We start from the raw sequence: 22,153 nt of genomic DNA on the forward strand, positions 1-22,153 counted from the left end.
TCTAGATCCTCAGTGAAGGACAGGAGCGAAATTTGACTTTTTGAACTCTCTATCAGGATAATTTTTATGGAATATAACATTTAAGTATAAGTGCTTATACTTTAAGTTATATTCCATATATACTTTCAGGATGTTTGAGAGTGGTTTCAGACCTCCAGGAGCTATATTGCGAAATCTAGTTTTTTGGAGGTTTTTCAGTTTCCAAACTTAGTCAAATTTCAAGATCAGGACTTTTAGACTTAGCCAATTTTCAGGATCAGGACTTTCAGACTTAGCCAAATTTCAGGATCAGGACATTCCTCAAGCAGGACCTGCTATCTAGGTGATCCCCTTGGCGACACTCAAAATGCAAAGGCCAACTGACAAAACCCTAAAAAAACCTAAAAACAAACCCTAGAAAGCAAAAAAGCAGGGGTCCCCATTTGCAATGGGGCGATGTGTGAAAATGTCACAACACATACCCACTCGTCAAGACCTGACATGTAGAAACCTTGGAATCATTTTAGTTGATCTCATTCTTAGCATCTAAGGTGATTTTGTTCAAGAAAGGGTAAATTACTTTGGTAATTTGTTCTGTATTGTTATGTGCATAAAAACACATCAACAGGACTACACCTAGTCGTTCATCCATCTTCTTGCATTCTAGGTCTTAGATTAGATTCTCCAACCCCTTTACCTTTTTCTATTTCTTTATTTCCTGGTGAGTAGATAGGACTTGAGTTCCAGCAAATTTAAACGCTCAGGCAATCGAATGTAAGTCCCCTTGTGATTCCAGCAAAATCACATCACACCACAAGAGCTTATCCACACATAGAGACCCTACATACCAGAACCTTGGAGTTGCCTCGATTTATCCTTAGGCGAAATCTTCAGCGTTCGGGGAAACTTTGTTCAAGAGAGGATAAGATACCTTGGTATTTTATTCTGTGTTCGCATGTGCATAAAAAAACACATCAACAAAAACACCTCAATTTTTTTGGTTTCTTAAAGGGAATAAATCTTGCTAATACTATCTTCTCATGGGTTAGAATGGTCAATCTCAACAGAGATCTAAATTTCAGATTGGACGTCGGAATTCCCTTATGCTATCCACTTTGTTTTTTGAAAATTCTATTAATTTTCGAGTACAATTATATTGTATTCCAATAATGCATAGCAATTCATCCTAGAAGTAAAAAATGTAGTAAACTCTTACACAGAGAGAGACAACTAGCTTAATGGACTGTCCAATCTCTCATTTTCTATCCAAGATCAATATACTTTACTATAGAGGCCCTCCCAATCAAAGAGACAAAGAAGATGAGGAATAAGAAATGATGACCATTTCAATATTACTTCTCATTCATTTGCTCAATCCATTCCTCACTCTGAGTGTTGGCTGCAATGGTGGGTGTATTTGGAGATGTTCCTTGATGTCAGCTTAGAACACAAAAGGCTTAGAGATACCCATCTTGAAGTTAATATTAGGCCCATTAAAATTATCCAATGCCTCGCACCGGGTAGTTTCTTCTACAAAGAATTTAAATCCATGTGGTGTTTTCCTAGTTTGTATTTGTACAAAGAGATTACCAATTAAGCAATAGATGGCAAAATCTAATGATTCTACAACTTATTAATATTTGAAAATTATTATAATATAGAACAAATTTTATCCTATAGGTAAAGATATATAATCTTAAAGACATTTTTTGTTTCTTTTGCAACTATCTAAGGAAGACCAATATTTACCTAGAAACTCAAACATTTTGGGTTTGATAAAGGAATGGTGGAATGATTGATAGATTTTTGATATTGATGCTTTAATTTAAGTCTATCACTCTTACCAATCCAAGATTTCTATTGAAAATACTCCATTTTTCATGTTATTTATCGATTTGTAAAGTTTAGATTGATGGATGTGCCCATTATATGATAAAATATGAGGTCATCATTTCTCTCAAAGAATTCTCATTCTTACTATATTAATAGACCAATTCTTTCCCTTTTGCTAAACATGGATGACAAAGTGAATCATAAGGTAAAAGAAAAGTTTCAAACTCTTACTCATCTTTAGCGAAGGTGGAATTGCATAAAATTTCAATACATATTTGACGACTATATTTTATTTTCTCTCTTGAATATTACTTTAGCTTTCATTTCATAAATCTTGAAGTATGTGCTAAAAACTATAATTTTTTGGGTATCTTGCACCTAATTATAATGGGTAGCTATCGCCCTAATGCACTATCTGAGGACCCAGCCTAGAAATGATAGCTCCCTTGTTGCTTAGTTTTTTGGATCATCACTATGTGTTAGTAGCATGACTACTTTTTATTGAAAAAAGCATGACAAATTATTCATGATTATGTTCATGAACATATCATATAATCTATTTACTAATGATCATTATTTTACAATGTGGAATACTTTATGCTCATTGAAAATGGCAAATACATGTAATATATCGTCTCCTTATTCCTATAATATGAAGAAAATTTTCTTGATTATCATGTTACTGACTATTTTGGTGGTTCCATTTATAAGAAATCTACCATAGACTATGTCTTCAAGTAAATGGTGCAGTCAGTATTATAGGGATGGAGTAATACTTCTAAAAAAGTTATCTTCTATTTTTGTAAATTAAAAGAGTTAAATACAAAAGTAGCTCTTGAAGAACGCGAATACTATGGATGTCGCGAATTAATTCCCGCAATGTCACACCCTTTCCGGCAAACTTCTCGCGCATGCAAATTCATGGCGATGGCATGGGAAGGCATGGCCTCCCACCCATGGCCCTATGCCTCCCTTCGCTTCCAATTTTGGAACCCTACAGTGGCTTCCTAGGCGATTCCGGTGGCTAAGGCTAGCTCTGCTTCGATCTTGGGTGAGGGGGATCTCAACAGCAAGCTGAGATATCCAGGCTTCTCTGCATCAGATCCAAGATGCAAAAGACACGGTTATGGGCTGTCTGGGATCACTTCAAGTGCACAGGGCTAGGGAAACGATAAACCACCTATGAAGACCCAGCTACCTCCTACGGCACCCCAGACTCTTCTGCCTACCAAAAACCCTCTCCAAGTTGATTTGGGGGATGATATTCAGCATGAAGTAGATGAGAATGTAGCCTTCTTTGCAAATCAAGGCTTAGTTGTGAGATTTCATGGGTTGTGGCCAAATCTAGCAAGGCTGCCCAATGGATTTCGAAAACTTGGAAACCCATTCTGGAGGATGACTTGCAGATTTATCCCTGTGTACAGGATTTCTTTGTAGTGGTCTTTGATAAAGTGAAGGACCGCCGAACCATTCTCTGTGACTACCAATAGAATTGTGAGGAGCCCTTGTTGATGTTGAAACCCTAGCATCATGCATTCAATCCAGCTACTGAATCCTTCTCTGCAATTCCGACTTTGGGTAAGACTACCAAACCTTCCTCTTCATTTTTGGTTTGATTCTTGCTTCGAAGCAATTAGCAACACCTTGGGAAAGCTTTTGTGGATTGATGAGGGATCCTCAAATTATTTTCACAGAACATATGCCCGCATTTTGGTGGACATTAATAGCACTAAGGTTCTTTCAGCTAAAATATCACTTAATACAAAAAATGCATGTTGGACTCAAAATATAGATTACAAAGGTATCCCCATGCAATGTCGCAGATGCTACAATACTGGGCAAGTGGCTGCCCAATGTGCCAAACGTAAGAATGACAGCTAGGCTTCATGGTGGAAAGATGTTTCCCCACATCCTACTCAATGGAAAAGGATGTATCAGATCGAGAAAGACAGTCCATAGTGGTGGATCCCAATGCATCCACCAAGGATGAGAAACACTTGGCCTCACCGAGCAATGTTCATTCCCCATCAAGGATGACAATTGACTCCTCTCCAAAAGGAAATGGTAGTGGTATGACAGCTGAGGTACTGTTGATGTGTTTTTTATGCACATGCGAACACAGAATAAAATACCTAAAGGTACCTTATCCTCTCTTGAGTAAAGTTTCCAAATGCTGAAGATATCGCGAAAAGGATCAATCGAAGAAACTTCAAGGTTCTTGTATGTAGGGTCTCTACGTGTGGATAAGCTCTCTGTGGTATGATGTGATTTGCTGAATCACAAGGGGACTTACACTTGATGACTGAACATCTGATTTGCTTTGAATATCGCTGGAACATAGGATTTTACTACCTTAGATTCGAAAAAAAGGAAAAAAGGATGAGGGCAAGGAAAGGATCTAATCCTAACACTAAGAATGTAAGAGCAATGAATGATCTTTGATGAAATTCTAACTAAGTCTTGTTTTGACATCCCAGGACCATCTCCACAAGGTTAGTGCGATCTTCGAAGGAAAGCTTTATGATGTTCAAATCATCACTGCAGGCATAGACACCATTAGGCTGATGCATATCAATGAAGAAGCGACAATTGAAGTTAAGCTTAAGCTGAATGATTCCAGTTGACTACACAAGGCAAGTCTGCAATCAACAAACTGCTAGTAGTATGGATATACGAATTTCACCATCAATCAAGCACATTTCTTCCACTCGTCTAATAACATGAAATCAAATATGAGAAGTATAGAGACCATGCAAATTGTTGAATCGACCCATGAATTTCACCATTTCTTCAATGAAGTTTTACAAGTCTTTTACAACAACACCTTGGTAACAATCTTTGCCTTCTCTCTCTACTCTACTCTAATTGCTATTCTATCAACTGACTAATTCACTATTCTAACTATTCACTCCCTACCTTCTAACTGCTTCCAACTCTTAGTAGAAATTCGCTCCACTCTCTTTGATCTTCAACACTTAGTAGAAATTCGCTCCACTCTAGCTAGATTTCGCTCCTCCAATAGCTCTCCAATTTCGCACTTAGGAAAGGATGAATGAATGATTAAACTTGAACAAAGCATCACCCATATATAGAGCGCTCACCTTGATTCCCTCCAAGGCCGACTTGCCAAAAGGGAAATGAAAATGAAATAAAATCCCCCTCAAAAGAAGGCCGACTTGCTTGTAAAAGCAAATAAATGTATTTGAGTGCTCACCTTCATTTAAAATTTGAAAATTAATTTTAATGCCTCCAAGGTGGATTTTTTATTATTTCAAGGCCTAAAAATTAATTTATTAAATTAAAATGCCTTTAATTTAATACGAATTTGATTTAGCCTTTCCAAAGGCCTCAAAGTTAGCAACTTGGTGAATTTTAAGGAATACCAACGCTCAACAAAAAATGAAGGATATCACCAATTTCGCCCTGGACCTTCAGTGAGGGTCAGGAGCGATTTTTCATTTTTTGCTCAATTTTAGCACTTTTCCACCTCCAAAATTTCTTCAAGACATTTCAACTAGGTCCTTTCACTGAATTGCAAACTTAGCTCAACCCAATTTTGGAGAAAAGGTGTGATTTTGAAGTCTCTCGCTGTGGGCCCTCTCTGAGGGTCCGTAGCAATTTTTGCAATTTAGGCTTGATTCTTCATCATTTTTCATTAAAACTTCATTCATCATTTTTCATTAAAACTTCATTCATCATTTGGCAATGCCTTCCCTTAATCCACTCCAACCAAATTCGCTTTGTTGTTGCAACGTAAAACGAGGATTTTCAACAATATCGCTATGGGCCCTCTCTGAGGGTCTGTAGTGATTTTTCGCTGTGGGCCTTCACTGAGGGTTAGGAGCGATTTTTCATTTTCTGACCAAAATCATCAAGTTTTAAATGCAAAATAATATTCATCCTGCTCTTGGAGGTCTTTTCTCCTTGTCCAAACCTTACCTTAGCACCATTTTGAAGAAAACATACATTTTTTGAAAATCTCACTGTGGGCCTTCAGTGAGGGTCCGTAGCGATTTTTTGGTTCTAGGCAAATTTCTTCATCTTTTAATCTTCAAATCACCTCCAAGGCATGACACATCACGTTCTCCTCCTATCCAAGCAAGATTTTATCTCAATTCTTCAAACCAAGGAGAGAAAACTAGAAAATCGCTATGGGCCCTCTCTGAGGGTCCGTAGCGATTTTTGTAATTGCCTTCAAAATATTGATTCTCAACGATTTCTTTTCACTTCAAGGCTTTTCAAACATCGTTTCTAACCCATGCCTAACCTTAGCTTTCCTCAAACTTGGATGAAAACTTCCCATTTTAGGTTTCTCGTTGTGGGCCCTCTCTGAGGGTCCGAAGCGATTTCTCGTTGTGGGCCTTCAGTGAGGGTCCGTAGCGATTTTTTCATTTTGGGTTGATTTCCTCGTGTTGATCCTCCAAATTATATTCAACGGATAGACCTTGCCTTCATCCCCTCCAATCATGAAATCACTTTGATCCTGCAAGAATAATGCATATTTGAAAATCTCATTGTGGGCCCTCTCTGAGGGTCCGTAGCGATTTTTGCTACTTGGACCAAAATGCTTCACTTTTCATCTAAAAATCACTTTGCCAAGGAAGATATCATCTTGTTCTTTGTTATGAATAAAAATTCATGTCCAAGAATTGTCCAAAAATGTGCACACAAAGAAAATCGCTGTGGGCCTTCTCTGAGGGTCCGTAGCAATTTTTCCTTTCCTAGGCAAAACTCCTTCAATTCATCATTTTTTATCAAGTCTAGATACTTCATTATGTTCATTCTATCCTTCATCATGCTCTTGACTTCTCAAATCGACCAAATAAGGCTTGTAATGACCCTTATAAGATTTCTCGTTGTGGGCCCTCTCTGAGGGTCCGTAGCGATTTTTCTGTTTTCAACAAGGTCCTTCATCATTTCTAGCCAAAACTTCTTCAGGTGGGTGGAGAAAGTCATTCATTTCCCTTTCATGCTCAAAACTTAGTCCTTTTCCATTGCAAAATGAAGGAAATCCAAATCTCACTCTGGGCCCTCTCTGAGGGTCAGGAGTGATTTTTCGCTGTGGGCCTTCTCTGAGGGTCAGGAGCGAAATTTGACTTTTTGAACTCTCTGTCAGGATAATTTTTATGGAATATAACATTTAAGTATAAGAACTTATACTTTAAGTTATATTCCATATATACTTTCAGGATGTTTGAGAGTGGTTTCAGACCTCCAGGAGCTATATTGCAAAATCTAGTTTTTGGAGGATTTTCAGTTTTCCAGACTTAGTCAAATTTCAGGATCAGGACATTCCAGACTTAGCCAAATTTCAGGATCACGACATCACTCCAGCAAGACCTGCTATCTAGGTGATCCCCTTGGCGACACTCAAAATGCAAAGGCTAACTGACAAAACCCTAAAAGACCTAGAAAACAAACCCTAGAAAGCAAAAAAGCAAGGGTCCCCATTTGCAATGGGGCGATGTGTGAAATGGTCACAACAGGTACCAATTAAGATGGCTGAGCAATCTGAGAACTCGGGAACTATGTATGTGGGTGAAAGGGTTGGGGATGCCAGATGGGTCCTTGTGGGAGCCAAAGGTGTGCCACAATGCTGAGGCCTCGTGAGATAATTGGACATGGTTGGGATGTTCAAAGGAAAAGGAAGAAAAAGGAGGTCAAGTTTAACATGCAACTTTGTTCTCATAGCAAAGATCGAGCTATTTCCTAATAGCTGTAGTTTTGTGGTACGTTGTGTTTGCTTTTGTTCATGGTTGGTGCTTGTTAATGGGTGTTGAATGCTCTCTTTCTTGTGCAGATGTAATAACTTTTTAATTTTAATGAAATGGGTGCAGCCCCAATGCCGCTTTCTAACGATCAAAAAAAAATGTATCTCTTAACGAATTTCAATTGGATACATGTCAAAGTACAATCTTACTATATGATAATTGAAGTTATTTTACTCCTTCCAGAGTACCTAATTTCTAAAGAGAGAAAAGCACATTGAAGACCATGGGCACCTCACTCAAGAACAAGTACTCCAGATATCATAATGTTTTCTCCAACTTTTATTCAAGTAAAAGTATAAAATGATCAAGAAGAAATAAGTTTAAATCTCAGCCATCACATATTAAAACTTTTGTGCAGTCATTTGCTTTCAGGTGATGCCATTCAGGGGGGAGCTTGACACCACCTAGTGGTTAAATCCTATATGTAAGACCTAAAAGGCATAATATGAGACCTTTAGAAATTATATGCTCCAAATTCAATTCAATGCTTGGCCATAAGGAGTTGCCATTGACAGGGAGTGTACATACCAATGGCACCTCTAGATGTAAGACCTAAAAGGCATAATATAAAACCTTTATAAATCATATGCTCCAGATTCAATTCAATGCTTGGCCATAAGGAGTTGCCATTGAGGGGGAGTGTACATACCAATGGCACCTCTAGATGTAAGACCTCAGGCATAAAATAAGACTTGTAGGCATTTTAACACCTCGGGATGGCTAAATCCTTGGATGTTAGACCAAACAGGCATAACACATGGCATCTAGGCATTCTTAAGTCCTACATGCACATTTTATTAAGTCCTACAGGCACATTTTATTAAGTCCTAAATCCTTGGAAATCATAATGCACTAATTTTTGCATGCTGTGAGGTTGGTTAGTGGAGAGAGTGTAACAGTTTGAGTGTTATAGTTCTAATCTTGCAAACCCCCTTCATGTAATGCATATCACTGCCCTCTGAAACAACACTGCCAATACACGTTCCAAAGGTTTACATATCAACCAAGTCAATAAAACTAAAACCTTCATGTTATGTTATATTGCATTCAATACTCACCTTGACAAACCTTTACCTCTACGAGATTGATAAAAGAGCTCAACTCCTATAAAGAAAATGAGACAAAGACATCTGATTAATAGTGTAAAGGAATTCCATGTCTACTAAGATGCAAATAAAATATGAATATGAGAATTCAACATAACTAGCAACTATAGGACCTTTCGCATCCTTAAAGAACGAAAGGGTATCTTGAAGACCTTAATGAATCACAACTTACAATTAACTTGCATACATATCTTTAGAAAAAAATTATGTAAAAGATAGGGAAACATATCGTTCTTGAGGCAGCTATTTTTTTATTGGATTTGTGATTTAAGCGGAATAAGCAATTCTAGAATGAAAACTCTTGTCATCTTTTATGAAGAGTTTTCTAAAGACGGGTATGGTAGTATAGATATTTTTAATACATCTGTCTAAAAACACTGAGGAAATTTTAGTCTTAGTTATTTTATTTTACTTAACAAATATTTAAGAAATGTTCTATTTTATTACATAGTATTTAGGAGTTATTTTATTTTATTTATTGTTTAATAGAAAGCTGTTTTTATTTACTTTTTTTTACTTAAAAGTTATTATTAAAAATAATATTATATCTATTCTATAATGGTCATCTTAGTTGTCGTCTTAGTTGTCTTTTTTTTAGTTCGTTTAGTGTAACTACTGCTTCTTTTATTAGAAGGTGTAGTTAGCTTCTCAGTTTTTGTTTTTTAGCTTTTTAAGTGTTTTAGCTTTTTAGCTTCAGTTTGAAACTTCAGTTGAATGGTTTGTTCTTTTTAGAACACCGTCTTGTAATTCTCTTTATATACATGATATATTCGTGAATAAAGCATTCAATTATTTTTCATGGTATCAAAGCGGGTCAATGGGATTTTTTAGGTTTGGAGAATTTTTTAATAAAAAATTGTTAAGGCGCCTTGATATAATTTCTAGGAAAAAAAAATTAGTTTTTTTTATGAAAACAAATCTGAATCATAGGGTTTTGACCTCTAAAAGTTTTCGAGAGTTTGGCAGATTTTTTGTAAAGCAATTCGAGGGATTTTATTCACGTTGAGGGCTTTACAAGTTTGTGGGTCGTTTGAGGGTTTTTATAATTTTTCCTCAAAAATTATCTGAGGGTTTTTATTGCACAAGTAATTGGTAAAAAATTGGATGTCTATTAACAATGAGCAAACGCTCAATAAACAGGATTACAAAGAATTACAAGAGGGCAAGTTTCTAAAAAGAAGCTGCCAATAAGATCGAGCAAAATCTTATTAAGATATTTACACTAAGTTTACAATATTGAGCATTAATAATAAAATAATAAAGTATTATTTTAATACCCTCCCTTAATGCTCAATCTATCAACTACACCAATAGACCCCCTAAATTTTACAAACTTATCTGGAGTGAGGGGTTTGGTGAAAATATCTGCTGACTACTCCGAGGTAGGAACATACAACAACTCAATGGATTCGTCTTCAACCAACCGCTGAATGTAGTGACAATGAAGTTCTATATGTTTGGTTCTTTCATGGAAGACTGGATTCTTGGCAAGTTTGAGAACTCCCCGACTGTCCAAAAACAAGGGAGTCGGACCTGATTGAGATATTTGCATATCTCCAAGCATCCGACGAAGCCAAACTGGCTCACAAGCTGCCTTAACAGCTCCTCTATACTTGCTTTTGTCAAAGAGAGAGCCACTGCCTGCTGCTTCTTACTAGTCCAAGTGACTGCACCAAATCCCAAACTGAACACATATCCAGAGGTTGATTTCTTGTCATCAACTGAACCTGCCCAATCTGAATCTGTGAACCCACTGAGTCGAGGATCATCACTCCTAGTGTAAAGAAGTCCATAATCCGAGGTGCCTTTCACATAGCGCAGGACACACTTCGCTGCTACCCAATGATCAGCCCTGGGGCCGTCATGAAGCGTGAGATGTAGCTCACTGCAAAACTGAGGTCAGGTCTAGTGGCAGTGAGATAGATGAGACTGCCCACTAGTTGCCTGAATTGTGTTTCATCTACAAGAGGAGAATCAGACTTGGCTGACAATTTCAGACCAGTCTCCATAGGTGTGGAAGCAGGTTTGCAATCCTGCATTCGAAACCTGTCAAGCAAGCTTCTGGCATACTTAGACTGAGAAAGGAAGATGCTGCTATCAATCTACCAAACCTCAACACCCAAACAATAATGAAGAAGTCCTAAATCTGTCATATCAAAAGTGTTGCACAAATCCTGTTTGATTTCTGAAATCAAATGTGCTAAATTCCCAGTAATGATCAAGTCATCCACATAGACAACAAGAAAGAGAATATCATTACCAGAGTGTTTGATATACAGATTACTGTCTGAAGGACTACACTGAAAGCCATGAGCAAGCAAGTACTGATCAATTTTTATGTACCATGCTTGAGGAGCATGTTTAAGTCCATAGAGTGCTTTCCGGAGTCTACACACTTGTGGTTCTGAACCGGCAACCTTGAAACCAGTAGGCTGCGTCATGTAGACTTCTTCCTGCAATTCACCATTGAGGAAGGCACTCTTCACGTCCATCTGATGGACTTTCCAACCATACTGAGCTGCAATGGCGAGAAGAAGACGAATAGTACTCATCTTAGCAGTAGAAGCAAAAGTCTCCTCATAGTCAATGCCTTCTCGCTGTGTGAATCCTCGAGCAACTAATCTGGCCTTATATTTATCTAAGGTACCATCTGCATGATACTTGACCTTATATACCCATTTACAGCTAATGGGTTTCTTCCCTGGAGGAAGATCTGAAAGAACCCAGGTGTGATTCTTCTGAAGACTTTGGAACTCAGCATCCATTACCTGTTCCCACTCTGGAATCCCTTTGGCCTCTGCATATGTTTGAGGCTCATAGATACTGTGGATGTTAGCCATAAGAGCAAAATTAACTGTGTTTTGTTGTTTGCCCTTATTTCTAGAAGCTCTACCCTCCATGAGATCATCAGGACGAAGATCACTGAGGGTCTTAGCCCACCATTTAGGCCGAAGAGTAGATGTGCCAACATCAAGAGCAGGAGGAACAACTGGAAGAGGAAGCGGATCAGGATCAGGAGGAGGAAGATGAGCATCTTCTGGAGGAAACTCAGGTAGTGCATCATCAAATACAGAATCTGCATCATCCCTCCCATCAAGTGAACCAAATGGAAGACAGATACCTAAGTCAAAAGCCTTCAAAGGTTGATCCTCAGAATGCTGTTGAGACGAGGAAAGCTGAAATGGTCCTCGTTCTTCATCAAAGACAACATCACGACTGAAGATAAGATGATCAGAGTCTACATCAATCAGTCGATAAGCCTTATGGTTGTCACTGTACCCTGTAAACATGAGCTTCTGACTCTTGGAATCCAACTTAGTGTGCTTGGCATCAGGAATCCACACATAAGCTAAAGAGCCAAAAACTTTCAAATGGCTGATCCTAGGTTTGCGACCAGACCATGCTTCCTCAGGAGTCTTATTTTTAACAGCATGAGTGGGTGGCCTATTAAGAAGATAGACTGTTGTGAACCCTGCTTCTGCCCAATATTTCTTAGGAACGTTTCTATGTTCCATCATAGACCTAGCCATTTCTGTAATGGTGCGGTTACAACGTTCTACAACGTCCTTTTGCTGAGGGGTGTATAGTGTGGTTGACTAACGTTTGATGCCATGTGTATCACAGAAAGTAGAGAAAGCAGAAGAACAAAACTCCCCCCCATTATCAAGCCTGAGAGTAATAATAGAAGAACTAGACTCTTTTCTACTAAGGCCTTAAATTTTTGAAATACAGTAAACACATTTGATTTGTGCTTAAGGAAATACACCCACATTTTACGACTGAAATCATCAACAAAAAGCAAGAAATACCTGCACCCAGTAACAGAAGTAGTATTCATAGGACCACATACATCAGCGTGGACCGGCTGCAGTACCTTAGAGGCTCGCCATGAGTCACCATCCTTGAACGGTGTCCGATGTTGTTTCCCAGCCTGGCAAGCTTCACAAACATGATGATTCTGAGTCTGAATATCAAGGAGACCATGTACTAAGTCTTCCCGAACAAGCTGTGCAAGATAATGAATGTTCAGGTGACCATATCGCTGATGCCAGAGACTGCTGATAGATGAAGATTTAGCTGCGAAGGCATGCTCAAGAGAATCACCTGTATCCACAAGTCTATATAGACCATGATCCTCAATGCCAACAACTACAGTAGTGCTAGAAGCACGGTCAACAATCAAGCACTTATGTGTACTGAAAATGACATCCAGCTGAGGAGAATGCCGCATAATCTGACTGACAGAAAGGAGGTTAAGTTTCATACCAGGAACATAGTACACATTGAGGAATATGAGATTCCTCCCTCTAGACTGTATCTGAATGTTGCCCTTGCCGACAATAGTGTACTCTTCACCACCTCCAAAAATTACTGAATCGGTGTAGGGAGAGAACTCAACAAACCAGTCACACCTGTGAGTGAAATGACGAGAAGCACCAGAATCAATGTACTAGGCAGAAGACTTCACATGATCTGCAGGTCTTTTAGCCATGAAGGCATAAACGGCAGACTCTTTCTGCTCTGTGCTCAACAACATTGGCTTTAGGCTGAGACCCTCCCTGCTTCTGCTGCTCGAAAGCCAATCTGGTACAGCAATCTTTGATCATATGACCAAATTTGTGACAGTAATTGCATTGCACCTTCCTTTTCTTGGAACCATCCTGAGACTGAGAAGAGCCCTTCTGCTGAAAGGACTGGGATGACTAGGATTTGCCTTTATCCTTGTGAAAGGATTTGGCAGCAAAGGCATGTTCTGAGGAGGCTGAAGTAGCACCGCTACCAAACTGTTGTTTCCAACAATCCTGTTGCAGAAGTTTGGTGCATAACTCTGGAAATTTCAGATCAACATTAGTAGAAGTAATGTTGAGAGTCTCTATAAAGTGCTCATATGGTTTTGGTAGACTTTTCAGAGTAATGACTACCATATCCTCTTCGTCCATTTGCCGACCAATAGCTTGGAGCTGATCTCGAATGTCCTTAATCTTTGTAAGATGCTCCTGTAAGGACATGCGTTCATCCATCATAATGGAGAACAGCTGATTCTACAGAAAAAAAGGCTCCACTCTTGTCGAATGTCTCATGCAACTCCTTCAGATGCTTCCAGATTTATGCAACTGACTTGTGGAAGGAATCTGAGGTAGCTGGTCATCTGTAACAGAGAGCTTGAGAAGCATAACAGATTCTCGATTGTGGTCATCAAACTTGTCCTGGTCAGCTCCAGGTGTTTGAGGACAAGACTCCGTGCCCAAAACAAGATTATCCAAGCGGCGATATTCAAAAATAGTCAGCATGCGCTGCTTCCAGGTGTTATAATTTTTCCCATTAAATTGCGGACTGCCTTCCAACATCAAGTTGGTCAATGACGCCATCTTGCACGTTTCGCAATGCACGGAAAACGAAAAAAACTGAGAAGGGGTGCTGGCACGAAATTCAAAAAATTTGAATCCCAATGCAAAACAGAGACAGATGCAAGTACAGAATTCAAGAAAAATGAAGTACATATGGCACGGATTTCAAAAAAAATTATGGCTGACCCCAAAAAATCTAAAGACAACCCAGAAATCCTTGCAAAAAACCCAGAAGGAATCTGTTGTCTGAATCTGGATCTGTTGGCTCGAAAATCGAGGCACCTAGAAAATTATGACGACGACACAATTGAGATCTCGAAAAACCCACCAAGAATCTGCAATCGGAAAAAAAAAATTCGACTTGATCTGAAGGATAAAAACCCTAATCAAAAATGCAGATTTCTGTCCAAAAATGGCAGAAAAAATTTGCAAGCGAGAAAAAAAAATCGCGTGCAGAGATTAATGACGTTGTGTTGCGATGAGCAAAAACCCTTGAGCCAGAAAAAAAATCTGCCACGGGTGCAGAGGTTGGGCGCAAACAATCGCTTAGAGAGCAGAAAACGGGCACAAAAAATAAAATCGCGCAACTCTTATACAGGTTCGAAAACCTCAAACTTAAGACATGGACGTGGGTGGAAAAAAAAAATTCCAAAACAGACCCACGAAAACCCCTAGGATGATCGAAAAAAATCCAAAAAAATTCCACTAATTGAAAAAAATTTCGAATTTTTTTTTCTATGGCTCTGATACCATATTACACAAGTCATTGGTAAAAAATTGGATGTCTATTAACAATGAGCAAACGCTCAATAAATAGGATTACAAAGAATTACAAGAGGGCAAGTTTCTAAAAAGAAACTGCCAATAAGATCGAGCAAGATCTTATTAAGATATTTACACTAAGTTTACAATATTGAGCATTAATAATAAAATAATAAAGTATTATTCTAATAGTTTTCACAATTTTTTACTTCAAAAATTGTTTGTTAGGCTTTCATGATTTTTTCCTAAAAAATTGTCCATGGGTTTTAATCATTTTTTCTCCTCAAAAATTGTGTATCATTTGTAATTCACGATGTTCGCGTGAGATTTTATAATTTGGGGGTTTTACCATTTTTTTCCACAAACACAATGATTTGTAACCTAAGATCTATGGGTTTCTCAATTTTATCCTAAAAAATCATGAATTCTCTTTTGGAGGGTTCCTGTTTTAAGGTTTGATGGTTTTTTCCAAAAAAAAAATTCGTACTTTGCTGCAATCTATTTTGGGTCGCACATGGAGTTGCTAGGGCGAACATCTACAACCGTGGTATCTTGCAATCTGTTTTGGAGTTGCTAGAAAGAGCAATGCTTAGTGCTCATCTGCAAAAGTTTTTGTGGTTTTTGTCAAAATCGTGTTTGTTGCTCTTTGGAGAGTTTGCCTATCATGCTTTTAGGCTCGGTAATTTGCGTGTGACAGTTCTATAATTCGCATGTGAGGGTTGCATCAGGTTGGACAGCTTTTCATACTCTTGGTCATTAACATTTTGCAGATTCTGAGAGGATCTCTACAGCATTAGAGTGTTCTTTGCATTTGTGATCAAAAGACCTACAGTGTCTTCTATAGGGTATTGGGTACGATGACCATTAGGGAGGGTATTAAAATAATATTATATCTATTCTATAATCGTCATCTTAGTTGTCTTTCTTATAGTTTGTTTAGTGTAACTATTGCTTCTTTTATTAGAAGGCATAGTTAGCTTTTCAGTTTTTAGCTTTTTTAAACTTTTTGGCTTCAATTTGAAACTTCAATTGAATGGTGTATTCTTTTTAGAACACCATCTTGTAATTCTCTTTATATACGTTGTATATTCGTGAATAAAAGCATTCAATTATTTTTGAGTTATTTTATTTTGTTTTTGAACTATTTAAGAATTATTTTATTTTCTTTACATTGTTTACTTTATTTCCATCTAAGAATTTATTTTTAATTACTCGAGTTATTTTATTTTAATTTAGAGCTATTTAAGAATTATTTTTATTTAATTATTTTTTAATTGAAGAACTACTGAAGAGTTGTTTTATTTTATTAACTTAAAGAGTTATTTTATTTTACTTTAGAACTATTTTATTTTTATTTACTTGGGAGTTATTTTATAATTTTAGTTTTTTTTTAATATATGTGAAGCTATGTTTTAGTTTTTTTAAGCATGGTCACAACATGACACTCCAGTGATGCCACTATAGAATGCCACTTGGCATAACAAATTAGAATTCAATCGTTATGAGAATAAAACTCAATGACACGAGCACATACAACCATCAAGATCAAATCAGAGTCCAAACAATACCCTTTTAAATAGGCTTTAAACGTAGTGTCTATTAAGCCACAGATATTAACTCTTTACCTCTAAAAATGAAGACTTGACCATGTATTGAAAAATTATATCAATTTAAATGTGATGCCACCTTCTCATCAAATAATAGTATTTTACTAAAAGATGATGAAAAAAATATCACGAAAATAACAAATATACCAACAACTCCTGGAATGGATTAGATATTCAAGCTATGTTTAAAATATAAGGTCACAGATTAAAGAGATAATAATCCTGCAGTGATCCATAGTTCTAAACGCAAAATAATTGGTGAGAATAACAGTACATGTAATCCTCAATCTTCTCTCCAGTATATTACCAATAACCAGTGAAAGGAATGCATGAAGTAGAAACCCAAACAGCGTTCACATCCCATGCAAATAACTTGACACCTATATATTCTGTAAACATGAATGATGATACATATCCCAGTCCCAGAAACAATTCCAGACACCAAAAGTTTCTGAAAGGAACTCCAGAAAAACCATTTGTGGCTCAACCAGAGGCATTTCTGTCTTTTCCATTTTTATTCCAAATTGTTTCCCTAATTTTTTATACTGTTACATACACGTTTTTACCAATTCCAGATGTAGATATTCCCTGGTTAACAAAGAAGATAGCGCATAATTAAAAACAATTACTAAGAAAATAAGAATATATACAACACTCATCTACAAAGATTCCAAGAGATAGAATCCGCACCTTCCCAAAAAGAAAAAAAAAATTAATCTTCCTTAATTCCAAGTTGCACAAATTCTAAATCCAATTTCATAAACCGATACAGTTATATATCAGGTACATAACATCTATTGGTACATAAATATGACATGCAAGAGTATTTTTAACCTCTACTTGATTTTCTCTCTCTATCTTACATCCTCAATAATGCCACCTTGACTAAGAATAAGTCAGCTTTTCTTGCTTTGTGAAAGATATTAACTACCAATGGAATAATATTAGCATGTTCATGTCCTTTGGTTCCACAGTTGAAGCGCCCATGATTTATTCTTGTGCAACATCACAGCAACCATATGCATTGTTTACTAATCTTGAAGCAACGTTCAATTATGTGAGGAAATTTGACAGAAGATATTCTTTAATTTACAGAGCAGCACTACTAATATTAAACATTTGATATGGTCCAGAAAAAAAAAATTACACCCCAGCCACTACAAGCAACATATTAGTTCAACAAATTGCCAGAGATCTTAGATCACATAGGAGGGCTGACGAAAGTTAAAGATATATAAAGTTTGTAAGCTCCTTAATCTGCAGATCGTGAATGCTGACAAGCAATCCAGAATATTACCAGCAGATGCTGTTCAGTGAAATTTGAAACTGTTTGCTGTTGAAATGACTCATGTGATATATTTTTTTCAGCTAGGCCACAAGGTTTTTTAGATTCTGGATATGAAATTCGAAGAATGTTATTTTAAAAATACTAATAGACCATGAGCAAATTGCCACTTGTTATAAAACCATCCTAAAGCATCTGAGTGGTTCGTTCAAACCTCCAAAACCCTGATTCTAACAACAGCTAAAGTATTCCTGCTTAAAAAGTGGCTAAAAAATTTTTAGGTAAACAAACCAAATTTTGCTTTTCTCATTTACTCATATTCCACAGGGCCACCTGCAGCATAAGATTATTTACCATTGTCGCCTCCAAGGGACATCATTGTTACAGGTCTATAATATGGCCTACTGATCTGTACAACTATGCTGGCCTAGGACCACACTGATACAAGTAGTAGTAACAGTTAGGCACGGCTATTGAGAGGAATTTTTCTCCTAACTACCTTATTTTTGGCATTACTCTCTACATATTCTCTGATTGAGATAGATCAAGGAAGCCAGGGAAGCAATGTAGAGTTGCTGTCGAGAAAGACATGAGACGGGACAGAATTAGAAGCCTGCCACTAATGAAATTTGTAAGGGTGCAATGTGTAAACACACTCCTACAGATTTACTATCTAATATTATAGCAATGTGTTTTGTTTGTCTCCTAATCAATTCTTCTGCTTTCTGCCAACTATAAAATTCTGTGTTTTACTATGCATCAGCATATAACAGTGGAGTTTTAACATTTCCATTGTAAACTATGAATGTACTGGAGAGCATTAGCTTGAGGCAATACAGATAGCATTATCAATATTCCTTAAAGACAAAACCCTAACTAACCTAAATTTCAATTCCCATAAAACATGTAAGAAAAACTCAAGTGACAGTGATGTAATAGTAATGAGTGACATGTGTAAGTGTGGTTCAAATCCTCCATCCTTACAGACAAAACCCTAACTAATATAAATTATAAAACGATCAGATTTAGTTAACAACCTAAATTTCAATTCCCAGAAAACATGTAAGAAAAACTCAAGTGACAGTGATGCAATGGTAATGAGTGACATGTGTAAGTGTGGTTCAAATCCTCCTTCCTTACAGACAAAACCCTAACTAATATAAAACAATCAGATTAGTTAACAACCTAAATTTTAATTCCCAGAAAACATGTAAGAAAAACTCAAGTGACAGTGGTGTAATGGTAATGAGTGGCATGTGTAAGTGTGGTTCAAATCCTCCCACGTCCATAAACTGTACAGTCAATCATAAATTAACAATAAACTAATCAAATCCTGCTGGATTTGACAGAATGGATACCGTGATTATGATTAATGATGGCTTATTCAAAACAGACTTGTGATATAGATGAACACTTATAAGTTATAAGCAAGCTGTAACATCAAAGGACAGAGATACTGATATCTATGAAACTTGGTTGTATCGATCAAAAAATATTCACACTAAACATGAACAGAACAGAAAAGGACAGTGTCATCCATAGTGTAATTAAGAATATTTCTGAGAGTGTAGCTCGTATTCACATCTTATTATTTTAGGTGGATCAGCTATATGTGTAATAGGGTAATCTAAAACTGAACTGCCAGTCCTTTGTGGTTGCCAGCACCTCTTCAGTCCTAACACGCAATATTAGTTAGTTCTCTTCCACCGTCCTCCCAAGGCAATAAGGTGCCACGCAATCAAGCAAACATGTGGCAATGTTGCGATGCAACAATTCCAAAACGATGTTGTAGTCTAACAATTATAAGGTATGTTTGAGTATAAGCGTGCAGAGTTCAGCTGTGAGAAGTTTAAAAGGTTTTCACAATCCAAAAGGGCTCTCTGAATATCAGTTGAGCTATGCACGAATGAATGCATTTCCCTTTTCGCTACATAATTTGCCATAACAGTGTCGCATAACCACACCCAAAGTTTACCAAGCAAAGAAATAAAACAAACAAGAGAGAAATTGGTAAAGCGCTTAATACCTAAGGCAAATACGCCTGTAAGAGCTCCAGAAAGTGCAACGGCGACAAGACCTGGAAAGCAGAAACCCGATCCTCCTCCCTCTTCAACCTGATTATGATTATGATTATGATGATGAGTAAGTGGAGGAGAAACAGGAGGGGCTCCCCTCACAACCCCATAACTTCTAGCGGGCATGACCGCGGCGTAGGGCTGAACTCCAATAACCGCCGGCCTAGGGTTTCCACATCGAATACACACGCTAAGGTCTTTATCGTTCCAAGCAGTGCACTCATCGCATATCCAGCTTTCATCCATTCTAATTTTCTTCCTTCGCTCCTATTCCTCTGTTACCATGTGACCTTAGGCCCCGCAGCCCTCCAATTCAAGATCAGCTACAAATCAACTGAAGGATTTGGCCAAATCTACGGCCCTATGGAGATTCGAACGGTAGACCAGGGGGCACGGAGGTTGAGATACAACGGGCGTTTGTTTTTTAACGAGTTTCATTCATACAGAGTAAATATGATGTTTTGTAAAGCCCCAAATGGTCCAGAGTTCGAGCCGCGTGGCGGTGCGTAGATAAGGTCTTGTTTTGTGCGTTAATGGGAGGAGTTATTTTGGGAATTTCCTTGCAGTGACCAAATCCAGCGGGAAAGTACATTTCAATAATAAACTGCGACTAAAATTATTAGAACAATAATAGATTATAAAATAAGTCCGCAAGTGTTCAAAAAGATACGTTGATTTTATTAAAATAATAATAATAATTGATTATAAATTAGGTTTCTCATTTTTAATAAAGATTCATGGAAGATTAGTTTTAAAAAAATAAGAAAATATATATAGATTGAAAATAGACAATTAATGAAAGATTAGGAATCTTTCAAATTTCAGAGACAAGACATAGCACTTGTTCTTTTAAAGATTGTATCTATTGTGAATATCAAAAGTAATGTTTGTCTTTATATTGAAAAATTGGACCAACTTAAAAAACACCAAAAAAACAAGCATATCAACACATTAACAAGAATTAAAAATTTATAGAGGCCTTCTAGTCAACATTCATAAGAACACTAAAGTTTCTACTCAAGTCTTAACAAGGCATTCTTGATTATTTTCCCTATCAATGTTGATGTCATTTAATCCCAAAAAAAAGATTAGTGATATAATTTCCTTCTCTTCTAGTATGTTTCCACTTGGCAACATTGAAACCATGAATAAGGATGTTGACACATTTTTTATAAGTGAGAGGAGGATTACCTTTTGAGATGATCGACCAAGATGTTAAAGTTGGAATATAGAATAATATTAGTAAAAATCTTTAGCTTAGCTTCTAAAAGTGCTTGGTGATTGGTCATAGCCACAACAAAATATTAAAACCAACACCACCAACAAACTATAACTTAACCCTACCATAATGGTCATGCCAAACACCTTCAATGCCAGCACTTTTAGGATTAATTTTTTAAGCTCCATCAACACTAATTTTAACCAATCTCAAAGGAGGGTGATTCTATTTAGTAGGTTGATTTACCTAAGAAATGTTTATTATTATTATAAGAGATAGAAGAAGAAGAATTTATAGGGATACTAAATCCCATACGAACTCAAAATTCCCAATAAGAACTTGCTCAACAATCTTACATCCAAACTTGCAAGTTTCTTTCAAATTGATTATAATTCTACCCAAACATTATTTTTATGCTTAGTCGAGTCATTAAAAATTTTGTGAATGCGCTCCAAAACAACATTTCAACTAATTAGTCCAAGACCAATATCATGTAACACATTAAGGGCTTTTAGGTTCAAAGATGGGTGTAGCTAATTCATAAGATAGTCCTCAATATCATAACTATTCCATGAAAATCCCTCAAAATCACATCATAAACGATGAATGAAAGTGTCAAAAGGGCATGCTAAAAGAAGATGACTTCCAAACCATTTATCTTGAAGGCAAAGGCTACACCTATTCAAGTCAATAGCCCCATGCGTCTAAAGATTATCATGATGAAAAAAATTACTAAAGTTGCAAGCCATATGAAAGCATTCAACTTTGGCCAATATTTAGGATGTTGGGTCCTTTTACAAAGCTTAGAGTTTTTAACTTCTAGGTCTTGTACCAAAAGTTCAATTTTATAACCAATTTAAACTATGTGGATACTAAAATCTTTCAAACCCCATCTAAGAAAATTTGAATATATATCTAAAGAAACCTTTGATAGAGCTAAAATATAGGCTAATCAATCAATAAGATGAGAGAATTGTTGACTTGGAAATAGATCTTTGGGTTTCTATTTTCAAATCCTCAAAACATTGTACATGACCTCATATTGAAAATTAGAGGTGTAACTCTAATCAACTTAAACACATTTATATTTTAATTTCATGAATATTAAGAAATTTCAAACAAAGAGGGCTTTGAACTGATTTCATGCATCATCTCATAAAAAGAGCAA

General features: G+C 36.8%; 1 protein-coding gene across 1 annotated transcript in view; it reads right to left on the reverse strand.

The window, feature by feature from the left end:
- LOC131030725 (NEP1-interacting protein-like 2) overlaps positions 1-20,375 on the reverse strand; it is a 51,501-nt gene extending 31,126 nt beyond the window's left edge. Inside the window, exon 1 of the mRNA XM_057961621.2 lies at positions 19,718-20,375. Within this exon, the coding sequence (XP_057817604.2) occupies positions 19,718-20,012 (295 nt within the window). The 5' untranslated portion in view covers positions 20,013-20,375. The remainder of the gene's footprint in view (positions 1-19,717) is intronic.
- Between the last annotated feature and the right edge of the window lie 1,778 nt (positions 20,376-22,153).

This window comes from Cryptomeria japonica, chromosome 10 (genome assembly GCF_030272615.1).
Source record: "Cryptomeria japonica chromosome 10, Sugi_1.0, whole genome shotgun sequence".
NCBI classification, from domain to species: domain Eukaryota; kingdom Viridiplantae; phylum Streptophyta; class Pinopsida; order Cupressales; family Cupressaceae; genus Cryptomeria; species Cryptomeria japonica.